Here is a 19,281-nt window from a genome sequence, read left to right on the forward strand (position 1 = left end):
TGATATTGTTATCTGAGTGTTGCAGTTCTCGGATTTGATTGGCCAGCTGGTGTTGTGAAAAAAGTAGTATGTCCGAAGTCATATGGTGCGTCCCGATTCATGTACTTGTGCACTATTTTATGCTTCCGTTTTGTAGTATAAATAGTGTGAGTAGTGTGTTTACAGTGGAAAAAAAGCACTTAAAATACCCAGATGATACACTTAATTCACCAAAAAAGTTAAGAGTGAATTAAGTGTGCAATTTTGGACACTTCATGCACTGTGGCAGCTTTCCTTACAGCTATCAGACACCGATGCTGGATGAAAAAATAACCTTATCAATTCATACAATAGATGGATGCATGTAGTGCATAGTATAAGTGAATAGTGTATAGTGCAGGAGTTCTCAGCTCTGACCCTCAAGGATCACTTTCATGCAGAGTTTTGCTCCAACCCTAATCACCTGAACACAGTAATCAAGGCCTTAGGGATTACTAGAAAGTTGCAGCTAGGTGAGTTTAATCAAGGTTGGAGCTAAACTCTGCAGGAAAGTGAACCTCTCAACCAAAGTTGAGAAGCCCTGGTTTAGTGACATTTGGGACACAACTAGGCCAATAGTAGCCTATTCATAAAACATTAGGTGAAAAGTACCGGTATGACCTACTAAGTCTGGCGAGATTCTGAGGCTTGCATCTGATGGACATTTTACTATTCCATGAGGCCATGGGAGAGCAGTTGTGAATGGCAGTGAAGCGACACAACTGACGCAGGCGCATTGTCACATGACATTGAGATACAGAATTATACTCATACTAGCTATATAATACATACTTTTTTAATGGTATAGACTAAAGGTAAATTCTTCAAATGTAGTACCTACTTTTGCTTTTTAGACGCAGTAAGTAACTCTTTCTGCAAGTTACATTGGTAATCCAGTTGGTGGCGACAAGTGACTTTTGAGTGAGTTGTTGAATCATTCATTTAACCAATTTGTTCAACAACATTGTTTCATTCTGGAACGAAACCCCTCTAATGTGTGTTGCTCGGAGACACGCAACGGTTTATTCTTGCTTTGCTACTTGTTGGTAAAAAAAAAAAAAAGCACAAAATAATGTGTCTAAAATATAAATTATTCAGTATTAACTTGTTTATTGGAGTATTGCTGCTTGTTATGTTATAGCTTTGGAATATTTAGGTTAGCATAGCCTGCTATATGATGAGATTATGTCCGTTAACCTACCTGATAAGCTCATCCCAGCTTGCTAGGTATGGCTTTAGCAGCACATCATTGGCCGAGACTGGTGCTGCCTGCAGGTGAGCCAGCAAATCGGCAATTTGAAACCTCTGACCAGGACACACCCTCAGTGGAGCCTCACCTTTATCTGAACTATTAACTAAAGCCAAAGACGGAGGCTGAGAAAAGACAAGAGGTGGAAACGTGAGGTAAGAGGGACAGATTTCTAAGGAGAGTGGTGCAATAAAATGAGTGACAATAACTGGGCAAAGTTCCTGTTATCATGCACAAGCTGGAAATAACTGACAGCTTCGTGTTATATCGTGATCTCTTTTATATTTTACCATTCTTACCTTGTATTTTAGGCTATAAGCTAACGAACAAGTATCCCAGTGTTGCTCCAGGTTCCCATCTACAATGAGAGGCAGAGGATGGGAGAATAAATATTTTTAAACAGGAAGAGAAAATAAAAAAGTAATACAGTCAAATCACATAGTTTCACAGAGTGTAAGTTAATTAGATTCCCACAGAAACACATCCAGGAGTAGGGATGGGCAAGAGTACTCGAGTACTCGTACGTGACTGCGGTGATCAGTCATGAAAACGAGGATTGCCCTGACTTTAAAAGATATATTTCTCTTTTTTTCTGATTGGTTATTGCAGCATTTGTGGTGGTTCCTGCGGTCTGATTTGTTAGCGTTAGACATTACGCCTTCCAGATCTGCGAAATAAAGTGAAACTGGATTTGAAAGCGCGCACTGCAGTGATGCCTGGAATCACTTTAATCATGACAGTTAAAGGAGAACTCTGTAACTCTAGCGAACTCTAGTCACTTCTTCGCTGATTTTCCCTTTTGTTGTCGCATGTTTTCCCCACGAGCTCCCCCTACAGCTGTGGGGGGGCGTATATTTCACAACACAGTCGTAAAAAACTCACTTGCGGCGGCCTCCTCCCCCTCTCTACCGCTGCTCATGTGCGTTTGTTTTGATCGGAGCAAGCCAACTGTATCGCGTGGAGCTATGTCTACCGAGGTGGGTAATCTGGTAATACATCATACATGCGTGTGTGTTTATGTCGAATTGCCGTAAAGCAATTTGTGTTTCGCGCTCGTTCTCGTTCTAGTTCTCGCTTCTCACGAGACTTCCAATTTCACTTTGCCGGGACGGCAGTGCGCAAGTTGCAAGGTTGGTTTTCCGCCTGGGAACGCTGGGGGGAGCGGGGAAAGTCAACAATATCACCAGAACAGGTTGTTTAACCATCCAAATGATTTCTAGACAGTTTTATTAAGTTAAAAAAGTTACCAAGTTCTCCTTTAAGTGCAAAATGTACAGCGCCAATCTATCATATACAAAACATTTTGTATATTGTTGTAAATTCCCTGTGCTTTAGTTTTTACAGCGCGCTGTTAATGAAGAGTGTCCACAACAAGAGTTACACATCAGACTAGCACGATCAAGATCATGTGCGCATTCACGTACTTTTGTGCAGATGTAAGTTGAAGGATTACGTTTATGATGTCTATATCTGAATGATCTCAAATATTAGACGCATTTGATTGAGTTTAATAACCAGCTAGCAAAAAGCTGCAGTTTACCGACCGGTGTTCATTCTCTCTTCAGTTTCAGCTCAAATACAATGTCTGACATTATTGACTATGATTGGGTTATTTGAGACAGTCATATTCCTTTTAGATAGGCTATTTCTTTTTCAAAATCATTCATGATATTAATAATGCAGCAGTGTTATTTTGTTCTCATCATTTAACGTTGTTTCTCTTTATGGTGCAAAAACGCGATGTGATGACTGTAATCACTTTCTATCATGAAAAATAAAATTAAGTGCAATATGTGCAGCACCAATATACATGCAATCTGTGCTTTGCCCGTGTATCTGCGTGCTGTGAGGGAAGAGTGCATCCAGAGTTTCCCTTTCAAACCATACACTATAAAAAAACTAGTTCACATGCGCATTTGCGTCCTTTTGTGCAGATGCAAGTTGTAATGTTACGCTTATGTTATGTATCTAGGATATCTGATTAATAATCTCATAGGATGTGTCATAGAACGGGCTTCAGTTTACTGGAGATCATTTAATCTTCAGCTTTACCTCAAGCAGCTATTCCTTTTAGATGTTTCTTTTCCAATAACATTGATACATCATAATCTAGCAGTAATATACGTTCATGTTTTAATAGATGCATGTTTTCATGTCATTTTTTTATTTGTCAACATTCATTTTCGTTAATAGTCTTAAAATATTCAAATTTTCATGACGGACACGCCTGCCCTCCGAGTAGTACTCGAGCAGGCCTACTTGTTTTTTGAGACCTGTCAATGATAGAAATGAGAAAATGTTGACAAAAATGCCCATCCCTATCCTAGAGGTCTATAAACTGTCACTGACTTGCATGAGATAAAGAAATCAATTGTAAATATTTATCTGAATATTAAAGGAGTAGTTACCTCCAAAATAATAATAAAAAACCTGTCATCTTTTACTCATCCTTATGCCATTTTAAACATAATGACTTACTGATCGCGGAGTGAAGTGCACACTTCTCTTTGTGCAGTGCAGTCAGACAGTCTTTTGATAAGGACACAGCCTTATCACGCTTTGATTTTAGTTTGTTTGACAGCAATGGTGCAAAACACAACATTAAAGACCTTTTATGTTTTTATGGGAAGTTTATATATACTTTCTGGCTGCCACAGTCTAGTTAATGAATAGGAAGCACTGGAATTTATTTGTGGCAGTCAATGTTGATATTGTGGCGAGCCGCTACAGATAAATCAGTATGGGAAACACTCCAGCTACTTTCATGAACTGTACACATATTTAAGATACAAAATAAGATAAAATATATTTTCAGCGTCTGTTCATTGATGAGTGCACTGTAAAAAAAAATATATATAATCATGATGAAGACATGACAACATATGTTTTAACATTAAAATTATTTTAGCAATTTAAACTTGTTATACAAGATTCAACTCAATTTAAGTCAGCTTAATATAATTTAAGTTGAAATTACTTGAAAAGCCAATTTGATTATACAATTTGCAGCAGCTGAACTTAAGTTTGTCAGTTGAAAGGTGGAAATCCCTTACAGTGTGATGGTCAATCAGCTCTGCTGTAACAGCCATACAGAGGGACAAGTATAACTCAATATCAACAAAACCGATATTGGCCTATGAACCAATTGTACATGCACCAAATATGTTACATCGAGTCTGTCGAAGAACAAATAAAAAAGAATATGGAAAAACTTACGTAGCCACATGGAGCCAAGCAAAAGGAGGATGAAGACTATAGCAACACAAGCCCTGAATTTGATTCCCATAATGATCTGCTGTCCTCCTCTCCGCTGCGTCTCCTCGGGTGGCCTCTCTTTCCTTCTCAGTCTATTCACTCACGCTCTCTCTTCAGCATCTCTACACCACCACCACCACTGCGCTCAGTATCTTTCTTCTCTTACACAGTGTTTTTTTGATTGGGTTTCAATCTTCGCTTAAACTCAAATTGCCTGGCGAATCTTTACTCTCATGTTTTTACACTACTGCACAGACACAAACTACTCCTCTCTTTCTGCATCTCCAGTTTATTCCACCAGCCTAACTTATTCTAAGTTGATCTTTGAATTATGTTGTTTTTCTTTCTCTCATCTCCTGTCCTGCTCTCTCTGTATTGTCAGTCTCCAATGATCTTGCTCAATCAGAGTCCATAGATTAGTCAGGAACAACAAATCACTCCTTATTAGGCAAGCCCTAAGCAAACTGTAGTAACCTTTAAACCAACACGTACAGACACTACACACTTGTACAACGCGTGTCACAAATAAATTGTGAAATCCTGAAATCCACAAGGGAATGTCCTGGGTTTTATCTGTCCAATATGTGCATCTCTCAACGAAAGAGAGATTTCTTTCTTCGACAGAAAGTAAGGACTGTTTGAAAGATTCAAATGTCCCATTCAAATGTTGAATTCAAATGCGTCACATTCAAATGTTCTGGTTAGGCAGCTAAATAATGTTGTTGGTTTTTATTCTTTAATTACCTTAAATTCATATATTTGTATAATTTTAGTGAATCTGACACACTTTTCAAAGAGACCATGATATTTGTATAGGCTATTTAGAATGGTTGAATTGCATGACAATGCCAATGTGAATCAAGTCAGCACTGGACAGTCACTCTGGCCTAATATGTCAGTAAGCACCTTAAAAAAAAGCTGTCATGCCCTAAAAACCTCACCACACTAGTTTGAAAGCTGATGAATTTTAATGCCCCAGTTTGGCAGAGTAAGTATGACTGTAGGCATTAGCAGTCTACCCAAGTCATCTGTTATAATTTATAGACCTCAGTTCATTTACACAAAGGCAAACATAGTCACTCATCAAGGGTGACATTATCTGATCAAAGCTATCATTAATTCACACGCTATATATTATCAATGTTATTTCCCTCCACATGATTAAATTATTCTTATCTCTAAGGTGATATATTAAAAGTCAAGACAAATCAAGAAAAATTATGGGTTTTTTTTCAGGCTAAAATATATCGTCATATTTTTTTAAAGCAACACTTTTCCTCTTCCGTCCCCCTACAGGTTGAAAGCGGAATTTTCCAGTACCGCTGTCGTAAATAATTTAGCCTAATCATTTTACCGTCGCACGCACGCTATTTGTTTATCCAGCACCGGCTTTGGAAATAACGATGTCCACAGACAAGGTAGAGTATGTTTCATGGTTTTATGAAAATATGATATATTGCGACATCAGAAACGGCTGTTTTTTATATAGGCTCCTCCACCTATCGGCTATAGTAACGCTTGCCGTAAAGCAAGTCAAATTTGTAGCTTCTTATGTCTCATTCGAACTACAGACAGAGAATGTCTAATAGGAAGAGAATTGGCACTCTCTGGTTCCTTCCTGCAGTAACACATCTCTGTCCATGCGGGGGCGCTCGCAGGCGAGTGCAGAATGAATGGAGGTCTATGGCACTATACCCATCAAATTCCACTTTTCTCAGGATATAATTTGTCATCTAGTAATTTGAATGTTGTATTCGAAAGGAGATGCAAAGAAATTACACATTGCTGGGTGTTAGATTTTTTAGAGTCACTTATTTGCTTTAAAAAGTCTTTTAAAATGTCAATGACGTCATACACATCGTACGACCAGAGATACTGCTTTACGGCAATCCTTCAGTCGCTTTGGTGCTTTCGCGCTCTGCACTTTCTTTTCTCTCGAGGCATCGACAACACAGCTGACACAGGTAAATACACGTGCTAGAAGAGTTTTTGTTTTGTTTGTTTCTGGTCCCGCTTCGGATTCCATGATGCCATCAAGCGGCATCTCTGGTCGCAATCAGTCCTTCACTGACCAATCAGCGTTCATTAGCAGAATGCTAGTGTGTTATGGGCAACAACAACTCAACCTGTAAGAAATCGAAAGGACATAAGTACTCGTTCATTCAATTTTCGACCTATAACCCATGTTGAACTTGCAAAACCTACAATAAAATCTGTGATTTCTCAACGGCAATCGGGTGAAAGAGACAAATTTAGCCGTCTAGCCCCATAGACTCCCATTCAGTCTGCACTCGCCCGCGATCACCTCCAGTGGAATTTTAATGGAACTGCAGCCAAGATCGATACAATGGGGCTAATAGGAAGTGCCAAGGCTCTCCGTAGACGGGCTCTGCTACAGATCCACTACTCGATCTGGCAAACTTACATAGTGCGGTTATAGCCAATAGAGGGTCGCAAAGCGAATGCAGAAGTGCCGTTCACCCTGTTACGAGTTGATGAACCACTGAAACGATTTTGGAAACATTATTTTTAGAGAAAAAAGAATATTTGATGTTACTTTAAGGGGTGGTTCCTTAAAGGAATTTCAGCATACGGCTTCTGTTTGATTGGCTAACATCATTGCACAGGAAACAATATCAACAGAACAGAGTTTTGAAAACATATAAAACCTTAATTTACAGACAAAGCATTATGAAATAATTTACTTACGTATTTTGATGCAGCTGCTGTCAGAGACAATACCGTTGGCTGCTTCATTTTATCTATCAACAGAAGTTTGTTTGCAAACTCTCCTTTACACTGTGCCTCGTTTACAAAACAATTTGCAGGCAAATACTCTGAACAAACATGAGCTCAAACGCAATCCATGACACCATTTAAAATAGACCATCCACTTGTTCCGGATAGGGATGGCTGACGCGAAACTGACGTTCCGAAGCTTTTCGAGATCCCGAAGCGCTGATGTTTCGAAACACTGATCCGAAGCGTGATGTTCAAAACCATAGACATGTATAGAAAGGCTAGATGGCTCAAGGCGGAGTCAGCTGTGTCGTCACTTGGCGGCCATCTTAGGTCAGGAGACTGCGCTGCTGCTCCCTGCTGCTGTGGACGGAAGGTGAGTGACATACGCCAACTAAAATGCTCGTAACTTGCTGAATTCTTGACGGATTTACAAACGGTTTGGTTTATTACAAACCTTATTAACGTGGCTATGATTTGTGCTGATGCCGTTTGTGGCTATAATTTTTCACAAGTATGCAGTTAAATAGCCGCATCCCTGACGTTTATGACACACCAAGCCGTTTGAAAATCGGTTGAAAATTGAGCAAAATATAGTTATTTCAGCACTACATGCACAATAGATTTTAATGTTATAACTGGACGAGCGGTCCTGTCCTAAGATGGCCGCCGTGTGACGTCGTCGGGTCCCATTGGCTCTCAGCGCCGGTAAGCTATCTAGCCTTTCTATACATGTCTATGTTCAAAACACCCATGTCACGTGACTTCGGCTAAATGAAGCTTCGGAGTGTTTCACAAGTGTTGCGACGAATCAACGTTTGATTGACAGGGTCGGGAACAGAAAACACAATCACATATCTGTATAAACGCATCTTGACCTCGTGGGTTTTTGTGAGAGGAGTTTGATTTTGAGATAGCGGATTTTTGGTGATATAGTGACATTTATAGTGCGATTTGTTTAGTTATATTTAGGCTTACATTTAAATTTACACATTGACTGATAGGCTAAAGTGACACATTTATAGATGCATAGATAGAAATATATATAGACAGATAGATTAATAGATAGATACATATATAGATACATAGATAGATTAATATAGATAGATACATAGATAGATTAATATAGATATATACATATATAGATACATAGATAGATTAATATAGATACATAGATAGATTAAGAGATAGATAGATAAATAAAAATGGAGGCTCCACAGAAGAGATGCCGTACATCTGTGGTGTGGGAGCATTTCCATTTGGAAACCAATAAAGTGTATGTATTGTGATCGGCAGCTAGCCTACTGCAACAATACATCATCCATGATGCGCCATTTGAGGAGCACTCATCCTGCCATTTTGCAGGGTGCAGAGGATGGTAGCATTCCCCCTGTACCTAGGCCTGCTACTGACACTGCTGGGCCATCTAAGCAAGGTATGCATCGTTTGAAATATAATTATTTGTATGTCCTCCTTGCTAAAAAATATCTTTGCACGCCAGCAACAAGTGTCCCTTGTGAGAGGATTTTTTCAAAGGCTGGAGAAATTATCTGTAAAAAAAAAAAGTAGGCTAAGTCCTTCCACAGGAGATACATTTATATTTTTGAATATACATCTATAAAAAAGTGAGACATTGCGGCTTGATTTCTATAAACGTACAGTATGGGATTTTTACTAACCTATTTACAATAACAAAGGCGTAGATTGATGACGCAACATTTGCTATGAATTATGGATTTTGTCGTCAACGTCAAGCCGACCGAACTAATAATGTATATGGATTACTGAATACATCGATGCTTTTATCGTGACTGTGATATGAAGCAGTTCGGGATTGCTAAGAGACAGCTATCAGCTCCAAACGCGATGCGAGTCCCGCGGATATAAAAGGAATATGGACATTTCATTCTACCGAACTACACGCAGAATTACTACTCACAGGTCAGTTTATTAGACAAATTAAACTTGAGAGGTAACGCAGCGCTGTTTCACTTGGTCTAACATTACACTATCACACTAAACTGCATTTGAATGTGTTGAAATGTATGTGTTAACGTTACTTTGTCTGTATGAGACTAGCAGTTAAGCTAGATCAACATTAGAATAACATACAGATCATATTCTAACATTTTATCATTGTTGAACTATATAACCTTGATTAGTTTTATGTAAATGTGCTCACCTGTTTAATAAAGTACATGTAGGAGTTCTCGTTTATATAGTGTCCATGGGAGCTCTCGACATCTCGAAAACACCGCACTGATATTGATTCTCGGTTTAGTTCTCCTTCTTTATCCAAAGTCTGCTTGCCATGGTCCATAATGTTTGAACGAAACAACAACAGCGTGCAAATAGACATTGCGAACTACACAGTTGTCTGCGTCAGTTTGGTTACTATCAGAGGGCTCTGGTTCATAGCTCTGGTTGCCATGGCAGCACGAGCGGAAACCAGAGACAACACGGATATGACGGCATTGACGGCGACAAAACGGAAATAAAGGCTGTTTCTCAAAACCAAGAATGCAAAGAACGGACTTGTGTTCTTGGGGAGAACGCTCTTGCTAGTTGTTCTTGGAAGAATGAACTCACAAGGTGACGAGCACACAGAACGCTGCTGACAGTTTGAGACGATGTGTTCTTGCTGGTATTGCGCAATAATACCCCCGCACAGACGCCGTCTGCAGTACCCAAACATAACGATTTAAATAACGGTTTAAACGGGTTAAATAACGGGTTTAAATAACCCAAACATAACTCCTTCCTCGAATGCCGGGATATTTCTGCCGTCAAGTTCACACAAGTTACCAACCTATGCATCCTCGGTAAAATGGGCGTGTCAAGAACACTTCCGGGATTTTTAACTGTTCTTGCCAAAATGCAAACTTCATCTGTGCAGACACGTTTTGAACGTGTCGTCAGGCAACTAAGAGATTAACATGAAACTACTTCTGAAAACCCCGATAAATTTGATCGATTATTAGTTTAGTTGTTCTTCTTCTACTGTGTGGTTTGTCAGGCCCATATGGGTAAGAAAAGAAACAGAGATAAGACTCAGGTTAATACAGACATGGCGACTGACAAATGCAAAAGTGTCGACGAGATGGACACAGAAGAAGAATTTGCGACATCTTTTCCATGCACTCCGAGTAAAAGTCCACCAGGAAAAAAGGGGAAATTAAAGATGAACATTGATGAGAAAATTGATTCACTCATTAATGCTGTCGCTGAACTTACATCGAAGTGTGACGGCACATTTCAGAGAGTTGAGTCCATGGAGAAGGTCTTGGAAAGTACGGCTTCTTCTATTACCTCTCTTTCTACCACCGTAAGTGATCTGTTACGTGAGAGCATGTCCCACAAAGAGAAGATTCTGAAACTCGAAAAAAATGTTGCTGCGTTGCAGCAAGAAAATAAGCAACTAAAGGAGGTGTGTATGGGGATGCAAAACTACAAAAGAAGATGGGATCTCAGGATTTACGGGGTAAAGGAAAGCAATCCGGACAAGGAGAGTAACGTTAGCACACGAGATCTTGTTATCAAGATCCTCTCCAAAGTGTCTCCAAAGATCGCGCACAAACTTCCAGATGTCGTGGATTCGGTTCATAGACTGGGACAGGGAAGAGGTGATGGTCGCCCCAGAGTGATAATTATTCAGTTCGCCATGCGTCTTTATCGAGATACAGTGTGGAGAGATGCCAAAGACAACCACTATCTGAAGGAAAACAGGCTACACATCAAAGAAGATCTGTCTTCGGAAGAACGAGCCGCAAGAAAAAAAGCATGGCCATTGGTGAAACGTGCGAGAGAAGAGGGTAAGAAGGCCGGCTTTCGAGGAGGATTTGCCTACATTGAGGTGGTTCGCATCAGTGTTCCTGACATTACCTGAGCGAATGGTGCCCGTCAGCAGTTATGGATACATATCGGGGTCAACGCAAGTTTTGTGATTGATGTAATGTTTCATGCTTTCTCAGTTTTCACTTTCTCCAAAGGTACTTGTTCTATATACTGGTTAATTAGTTACATTTTTGTAACGGCTGATTACAAGTTTGGTAAGTTCAAATTAATTTCTTTAAATGTTCGAGGCATTCGTGACGCTGTTAAAAGAAAAGCTATATTTCTTTTTGGAAGACATACAGAAGCTCAAATACTTTTTTTTCAAGATACTCATTCTTGTGACTCTGATTCGAATTTTTGGAAAACCCAATGGGGAGATTATGCAATTTTTAGTCATGGTTCCAATCACTCAGCAGGTGTCGCAATTTTCTTTAACAAATTCAAAGGCAATGTCTTGGAGTCTATTCGTTCAGATAATGGAAGATGGATTATACTGACTGTTAAACTGGACAATTCCACTTTAATAATTTGCAATGTCTATGGATTTAATACTCGAGTACACAATTTAGAAATGTTTAAGAAGATTTGTGATACAATAACAGGTTTAAAGAAGAAGTATAAGGATGGATATGTAATTATTGGGGGTGATTTCAACGATGCTCCAGACGATTCTGTTGACCGCTTTCCACCCAAACATAGTTCACGAATTTCAGATTTATTTGATTTTATAACTAACATATTACAAGTTTCTGATGTGTGGAGATATTTGAATCCAAATTGCTGTGACTATACTTGGAATAATAGCACTTTTTCTGTAAAATCAAGAATAGATTACTGGTTGATTTCTTATGACTTAATTAACTATGTTTCAGAAACAAAAATTACTTGTGCCCCTCTATCAGATCATAAATTGATATCAATCTTTTTTGATGGGTGTAAGAGTAGTATTATTCGTGGATACTGGAAATTTAACAACAGTCTACTTTCTGACAATTGTTTTGTGGAACAAGTTAAATTGATAGCAAATATTTTTGAAAATAATCATTTAAATTTTGTCCAAAAGTGGGAGTTATTTAAGTTTAAAGTCAGGGTAATTGCTATGAGAAGAGGTAAAGAATTAAAGAAAAATAAACTTAGGAAGATTACAGAGATAACAGAGCAACTTAATACTTTAATTAAACAAAATGCTCTATCCGAAGATGACAAGTCTAAATTATATCTTCTTAATTTAGAAATAGATAATCTATATATAGAATTAGCTAAAGGTGCTTATGTGAGATCAAGAGCCAAATGGTTTGAGGAAGGGGAAAGAAATACTAGTTATTTCTTTTCTCTGGAAAAAAGAAATTATACAAGAAACTCTATTTCATCGTTGACTATAAATGAAAGAATCTCTAATAATCCTTCAGATATAGCATCTTTTGTGTATTCCTTTTATGAAAAACTTTATACTTCCCATTCTGACAATGAAAAAATAAGCACTTATATACAAACAGTTAAAAATTTTGTTCCAACAGTTTCTAATGATTATAGTGACTATTGTGAAGATGATATTTCCAAAGCTGAGATCTCTAAAGCTCTTTTTTCAATGAAGAAAGGAAAATCCCCTGGATCAGACGGGTTAACTGTTGAATTTTATTGTGCCTTTTGGGATCTGATAGAAAACCCTTTATTTAGCATGTATAAAGAATGTTTAGAACAGAAAGAAATGAGTACAACAATGAAACAAGGTATTATCAGTTTAATTCCAAAACCAGACAAAGACCCCTTGATCATTGACAACTGGAGACCAATAACATTATTAAATATTGATTATAAAATTTTAGCCTTAGTTTATGCTGCTAGATTAAAGAGTGGTTTAAATAAAATAATTGGAGAATCTCAAACTGGTTTTATGGCAAAGCGTCATATTAGTTCAAATATTAGGCTTATATTGGACCTATTAGATTATAACCAATTTGTTAATTCAGATGCACTCATTTTATTCCTTGACTTTTACAAGGCATTTGACACAATTGATCACCAATTTTTATTACAAAGTTTACATGCATTTGGTTTTGGAAATAAATTCATTCAGACTGTTAAAATGTTTTACAAAGGCATTAATAGTTCCGTTATATTACAGAACAATACTTCTAGAAGATTCTCCATCAACAGAGGAGTGAGGCAGGGTTGCCCAATTTCTCCATTTTTGTTTTTAATTGTTGTGGAACTATTAGCGATTAGTATAATTAAAAATCCAAATTTACTAGGTATAACATTATTTAATAGAGAAATAAAAATATCACAATTGGCTGATGATACAACTTTATTTCTAAAAGATAAGACTCAAATTAAGAATGCAATCGAATTAGTTCAAACTTTTTCTGATGCTTCGGGTCTCCAGTTAAATATTACAAAGTGTGAAATTCTCACAGTGCATGATTCTTCTGAACATTCAATGTTTAACATTCCAGTGAAAGAATATGTTAAATATTTAGGAATTTATATATCTAAAAATTTGACAGTTAGACAGCATCTCAATTTCAATAACAAGATTAAAAAAACAAAAATGATTTTTGACAATTGGTTAAGAAGGGATTTATCTGTTTTAGAATCTTATTAACGAAAGTAGAAGGTTTATCCAGATTCACTTTTCCTGGGCTGTCTTTATTTGTTCAAGATTCTACTAGTAAAGAAATTAATAGATTATTAGTTGATTTTTGCTGGAAAAATAAGCACCACCATCTTAAAAAAACTTTATTGGTTGGAAAGAAATCTGAAGGAGGTTTTGAAATGCTGGATTATGTAGACATGAACAATACTTTTAAGATTAATTGGATCAAAAGGTGTGTTATTGATACTGATTCAATTTGGTCTTTTATTCCACATAATATTTTTAAGAGGGTCGGTGGTCTTAAATTTCTTTTAACTTGCAATTTTGTACCATCTAAATTACCTATAAAACTGTCTAAATTCCATGAGCAAGCACTCTTGGCCTGGAAATTGTGCTTTGTGCATAATTTTTCTCCTCACAGAATGAAAATATGGAACAATGAATTGATTACAGTTAAAGGCAAGAGTTTATTTTTTGAGAAATGGTTGGATCACGGGTTAATGTATTTAAGTGATTTATTTGATTCATCTTTGAAAATTCACTCTTATGATTCTTTTTTGTCCAAATTCAATTTTCCTATAAAATTTAAAGAATTTTCTGTAGTAATTAAAGCTATTCCCTCTGGGCTTATTAATTTAATGTGCAGCCACCTGACTTATTATAAAGTTGAAAATAAAGATTACGATCTCCTTATAAATGGTAAATATATTTTTGATAAAAAATGTACTAACAAAAATATAAGACAAGTATTTAACGAACAAAAGAGAGTTACTCCAAGAGGGAAATTTGACTGGAATTCCATTTTAAGAGATGTTAATTGGAGAAAAGCATGGCTGCTCCCTTACAAATTTTGTATTTCTAACAAAGTAAGAGAAATTCACCTGAAGATCTTACACAAAATATATCCAACTAATATGTGGCTTTCTAATTTTATGGATATTGGGAAAGAATGTTCCTTTTGTAACAACTGTGAGGAGTCTTTAAATCATCTGTTTGTTGATTGCCAGAGTGTAAAGTCATTTTGGAAAGATTGTTTTTTTTCTTTTTCAGTTAAAATTAATCTAACGATAACACTGAATGTGAAAGAAATGATTTGCTACTTTGAGAATGATGATAAAAATATTCACAATTTTGTAAATTTTATCATCCTGAATGGCAAATTTTTCATTCATAAATGTAGATTGTCAAAATCTCCTCCTTTATACAAGGTTTTCTCTAACGAACTCACTCTGTTAATGAAGTCTCTTAAAATTGTAAAAAATTCAAAAGCTATGTCTATTGTAAGATATTATGAATCTGTATTTGGCGTCTTGTGAATGTCTCTATTTTATTTTATTTTATTTTATTTTATTATTTTTCTTTTTATTTAATCATCTTTGGAGTTTGTTATCCATGCCTGTTTTTTTTTGTAATGTTATTTACATGTTCTAAATAAAAAAAATAAAAAATAAAATAAAAAAAAGACACGGTCCGTGTCTTCGAATTAAAATATTAATTTCTCTGGATTTAGAAGTTAATTGGAACTGTCGGGATAATGTAAATACACAACTTTAAAAATAACATAGATATAGTGATTTTTTATATTTTTAAATAAAAAAAATACATATTGTGCCTTTAATTAATATTCATTTTTCATGACCAAAATAACATTATGCACAGTGAGGAGCCTACAGGTTACAAGCTTCAAATATTAGAAAAATACAATAATAAAAATTTTTTTTTTGAATGGCTCGTTGTCACGGTTGTTTCAGATCAACACCTGCAAGTGACCACTAGGTGTCACCGTTGAGAGGGGTGTCGGATTTTTTCGAAGCCTCGACACAATATGGCACATTTGCTTCAACTGTTTCATTGGGTACTTCTCAATATCCCTCCTCGTCTCCTCTCTCCTCCGTCCTCCATCCTATGACCCGGAAACCGATCGAGCACAGCCATCTTGAAGGACATCTCAATTCTCTAATTGCACCGCGAGGAGTCGAGGATCGAGGAGTGAGGAGGCTTCCTGAGGAGTCTTGAGCGAGGATACACAGGTGTGTCCAATGCGGAAGAGTTTTATCGACTTAAACGTGACGCACGTCTAAATTTTCCTCCCCCTTCACATTGGTCACAATCATTTTGATTTATACTTTACCTTTGCAGTTTATATAAACCACACATCTCACATATTTCAACAGGGTGTCTTGCTTTATTAATATTTATTATGAATTTCTTAAATAAACAAACTTCAACAACATAAGGGCAGATCCTCTGAGCGCTGCTGATGACGCGGTGAAGTGACGCTCGAATGATCATGTATTCCAATGTATAAAAAAAGCTTTCATTCGATCCCTCCGTCCTCGCGTCTTTTCCTTGCAGCCTTTCCTCGCATCCTACAGGGGGCGGAGCTGAGACGCGAGGAAAGGAAGCGAGGAAAGGAAACGAGGATGCACAAATAAGAATTGAGAAGCACCCATTGTTTCATGAAGCCTCGATCTGCCCACCACTAGTTCCGGATGCTGATCATGCTTCTAAAGTCTCAACAGAAATGAACAAATGAGCAGTTTAAACAGAACGCGTCAAAGTGAATTTTCCTTTATGCGTCCAATGGCTAAAGAATACAGAAACAGCAGAACTTCCTTCTTGCAAAGGAACGATTCGAGCGGCGTCTTCTGTTCCTGTTTTAGATAAAAAGTCAAGTCTAACTCGTTCATTGTAGCGGCCAAAGCCGTTTCAAACAGCTGGTATTTATCCATAGCCATCATGCAATGTTTACTGATGACTTCGACTTCACAGCGCTGTCGTCATCTGTTTAGCTCACCTATGGCCCGCCTATATCAGCCGATGTGATTGGTGCAGCTCAGATCGAGGGGCATATTTAATGAGCTTCGTTACTCGACACCAGAGCCGTTGAAAATATCATATTTAACGGCTCTGCTCGACACCAGAGTAACTCGCTGAGCAAATTCAACTTGTGCTCTCGCGAGAACTCTGGATTACCAGGATAAGAGAATAGGCTTGTTTGAGATGAACAAAATCTGCGCAGAACCGATCACCGGTGATCAGCGCGAGATGCATGCCGCAAATGTGTCCGAGTGCGGTCCGCCTTGCTCTGATGTCATGCTGATGTATGTTAAAAATCTCTCGCGAGCGCAAGGCGCACGTGTCGGATTCTGCAGTCGAGCGCAGTTGCTCTCCACTGACTGCGCTGATCAAAAGCATGATGGGAAACGACTTGCTGACAACACAGCTTAATCCTCATTGTCATTGGTTTAAACAACTGTGATGTATTGTTCTCTTTTAAAATGTTTGATTTTAAAACTATAATATCATGTTTTATGTGTATATGTTATGTGTGAATATTCCCAAACTATCTGACAGTGCGATCTCTTTGGGTTATGCAATTTAATTTTTATAAAAAAATTAAATAAATAAAAACACATAGCCTATGTCTGTATTAAAGAAAAAATTATTGATAAACATGTATTTGGAATGGAATGAAATAACAAGTACTTTGGGTGACTTGTTCATTTTATTTATTTTCATATGAAAGCAACAGAACTTGAATTACATCCAGTTTATTAGCAACACTGTGAATCCCGCGATATCCATCTTTGATGGTGTCAGATCCACTACGAGAAGAGAGATCTGTCCGGCTTGCCTGCGCTTTTTTCACTCCTCCTCTCACCATAGACAGTATATAAACGCCTCTCACTGCAGCCGCCTACTCTCGCATACATTTCAGGCGAGGCAAGGCGCATGCCACACTGCCTGCCTCCTATATGGGGAGGCTGCAGACCTGGAGCCGGTAGATCTACGCCCCTAGCAGTTTTACGCCCCTGGCAGTTTTACGCCCCTGCTGTTCCTGATGCGTCCAGTAGGGGGATATGCTGCGAAATAACACCATTAAATCGATGCTCAAAACTTACACAATAATAACCGTCCAGTTCATAGATTTTGCCCGAATTTGTGGTTTTTGTTAATTTAAATATTAAACGTTTTAGTATAAATCTGCACTGCACTATGGATTAAAAAATCTCTAGATATTAGGTTGGGCTTCACTCAGCCTATACAGAAGACTATTTGTTTTCATGAATTAAAAAATAACACACATAGTTGGATCAGATGACAAGTAATGATATATGACCTACTATAGAATAGTTAATTGAATATTGAATACATTAATATTGAATAAATAGTAATAATAATAATACTAATTAATAATAATAGAATATTCACTGTATGTTTTTATACAGGAGACTGAGTGAAATATGTTGTTGTGAATTTATATAAAGTTACAATTAGATATTGAATACATTAATATTGAATAAATAGTAATAATAATAATACTAAATATAGCTGCAAGCAGCCATTACCGGGGCCAAGCAGAATAAGACGACAAGACATGGCTGAAAGTGTCAGATCAACTGCAACAATGAGCAATTAAAGACATTTAAAGAGGATTTTAGGCGAAATGGCTGAAAAATCATAGAAAGAGTAATTAAAAATATGATTTAATTGATTGTCACTTTTGACCATTAGGTGGCGCTGTCTCAAAATATTTTGGGTACCTTCAGGGGATGGTGCTGATGGCACATTCTGAGTTTCGTAATATTACACCAATGCATTTGTTCAGTATAGCATTTTATTTCACAAAACTGTATTGAAGTCAATGGGAATTTCATGTTTTGTTCTGTTATAGCGCCACCAAGAGGCTCAGTCCCACAATTTTTTGTACGTGTCCTCAGAGTGAGCCCATACATATGTGTGTCAATTTTGGTGAAAATATCTCAATTCGCTTCGGAGTTATAGACATTTATATGAAAAAACACGAAAAAAATGACTGACACATGACTTTGATTGGAAATTAGTACCCCTAAACATCAATATTTTCGCATTTGGGCATTGGCGTATAGCTATCGACCTATGTTTCCAAACTTCTGACGGTGGTTTCGTCTCGATCGGACTAGCGGTTTCAAAGATATAGCCAAATGTTTTTTAAGCGCTAAATCACAACGCTACACAAACCGTAAGGCGAAACCTAGCATGTTTGGTATCGTAGGACTCGGCAACGATTCAGGAGTCTAAAAAGATGAGTTTCGTGAAAATAAGTTGACCACACCCAAAGTTATAAGCATTTGAAAAAAAAAATTCACCACTAGGTGGCGCTGTTTCGAAACTTCTCAGGCTCATTCAGGGCATTGTGCTGATGACCCATACCACGTTTCGTAACAATCCGTTCATGCAGTCATAAAATACAGAATTTTAGCACAAAATTCAAAATGGCCGACAGCCAAAATGACCGATATGGTCAAATTGGACATCAGTCGACTCGGCATGTTGCCCTGAATCTAACGAGACCAATTTTATGATTTTTGGACAAACTGTTCAGAAGTTATAAGCAAAAATAGCCATTTTTCATATCTCCGGACCAGTAGGTGGCGCTGCGCCGAAACACAGCATGTAGCCTCAGGTCATGCTTGTGAGTACAAATACCAAGTTTGGTCTGAATACGATAAACCGTTGCGGAGATACGGCCTTACGACCGTTTTTGCTAGCGCTACGTAAAATGTATTCGTGCGTTTATCGAAAACGGTTTGACGAATCAATTTGA

At 37.5% G+C, this 19,281-nt stretch overlaps 1 protein-coding gene across 1 annotated transcript in view; it reads right to left on the bottom strand.

Moving 5' to 3' along the window:
• gltpd2b (glycolipid transfer protein domain containing 2b) overlaps positions 1 to 4,785 on the bottom strand; it is a 6,482-nt gene extending 1,697 nt beyond the window's left edge. Inside the window, exons 1-3 of the mRNA XM_082168792.1 lie at positions 4,484 to 4,785; positions 1,567 to 1,625; positions 1,220 to 1,392 (exon numbers count right to left, since the gene is read on the bottom strand). Coding sequence (XP_082024918.1) covers positions 1,220 to 1,392; positions 1,567 to 1,625; positions 4,484 to 4,553 — 302 coding nt within the window. The 5' untranslated portion in view covers positions 4,554 to 4,785. The remainder of the gene's footprint in view (positions 1 to 1,219; positions 1,393 to 1,566; positions 1,626 to 4,483) is intronic.
• Positions 4,786 to 19,281: the final 14,496 nt, after the last annotated feature.

This window comes from Leuciscus leuciscus (genome assembly GCF_965113295.1).
Source record: "Leuciscus leuciscus genome assembly, chromosome: 5".
Lineage (NCBI taxonomy): Eukaryota > Metazoa > Chordata > Actinopteri > Cypriniformes > Leuciscidae > Leuciscus > Leuciscus leuciscus.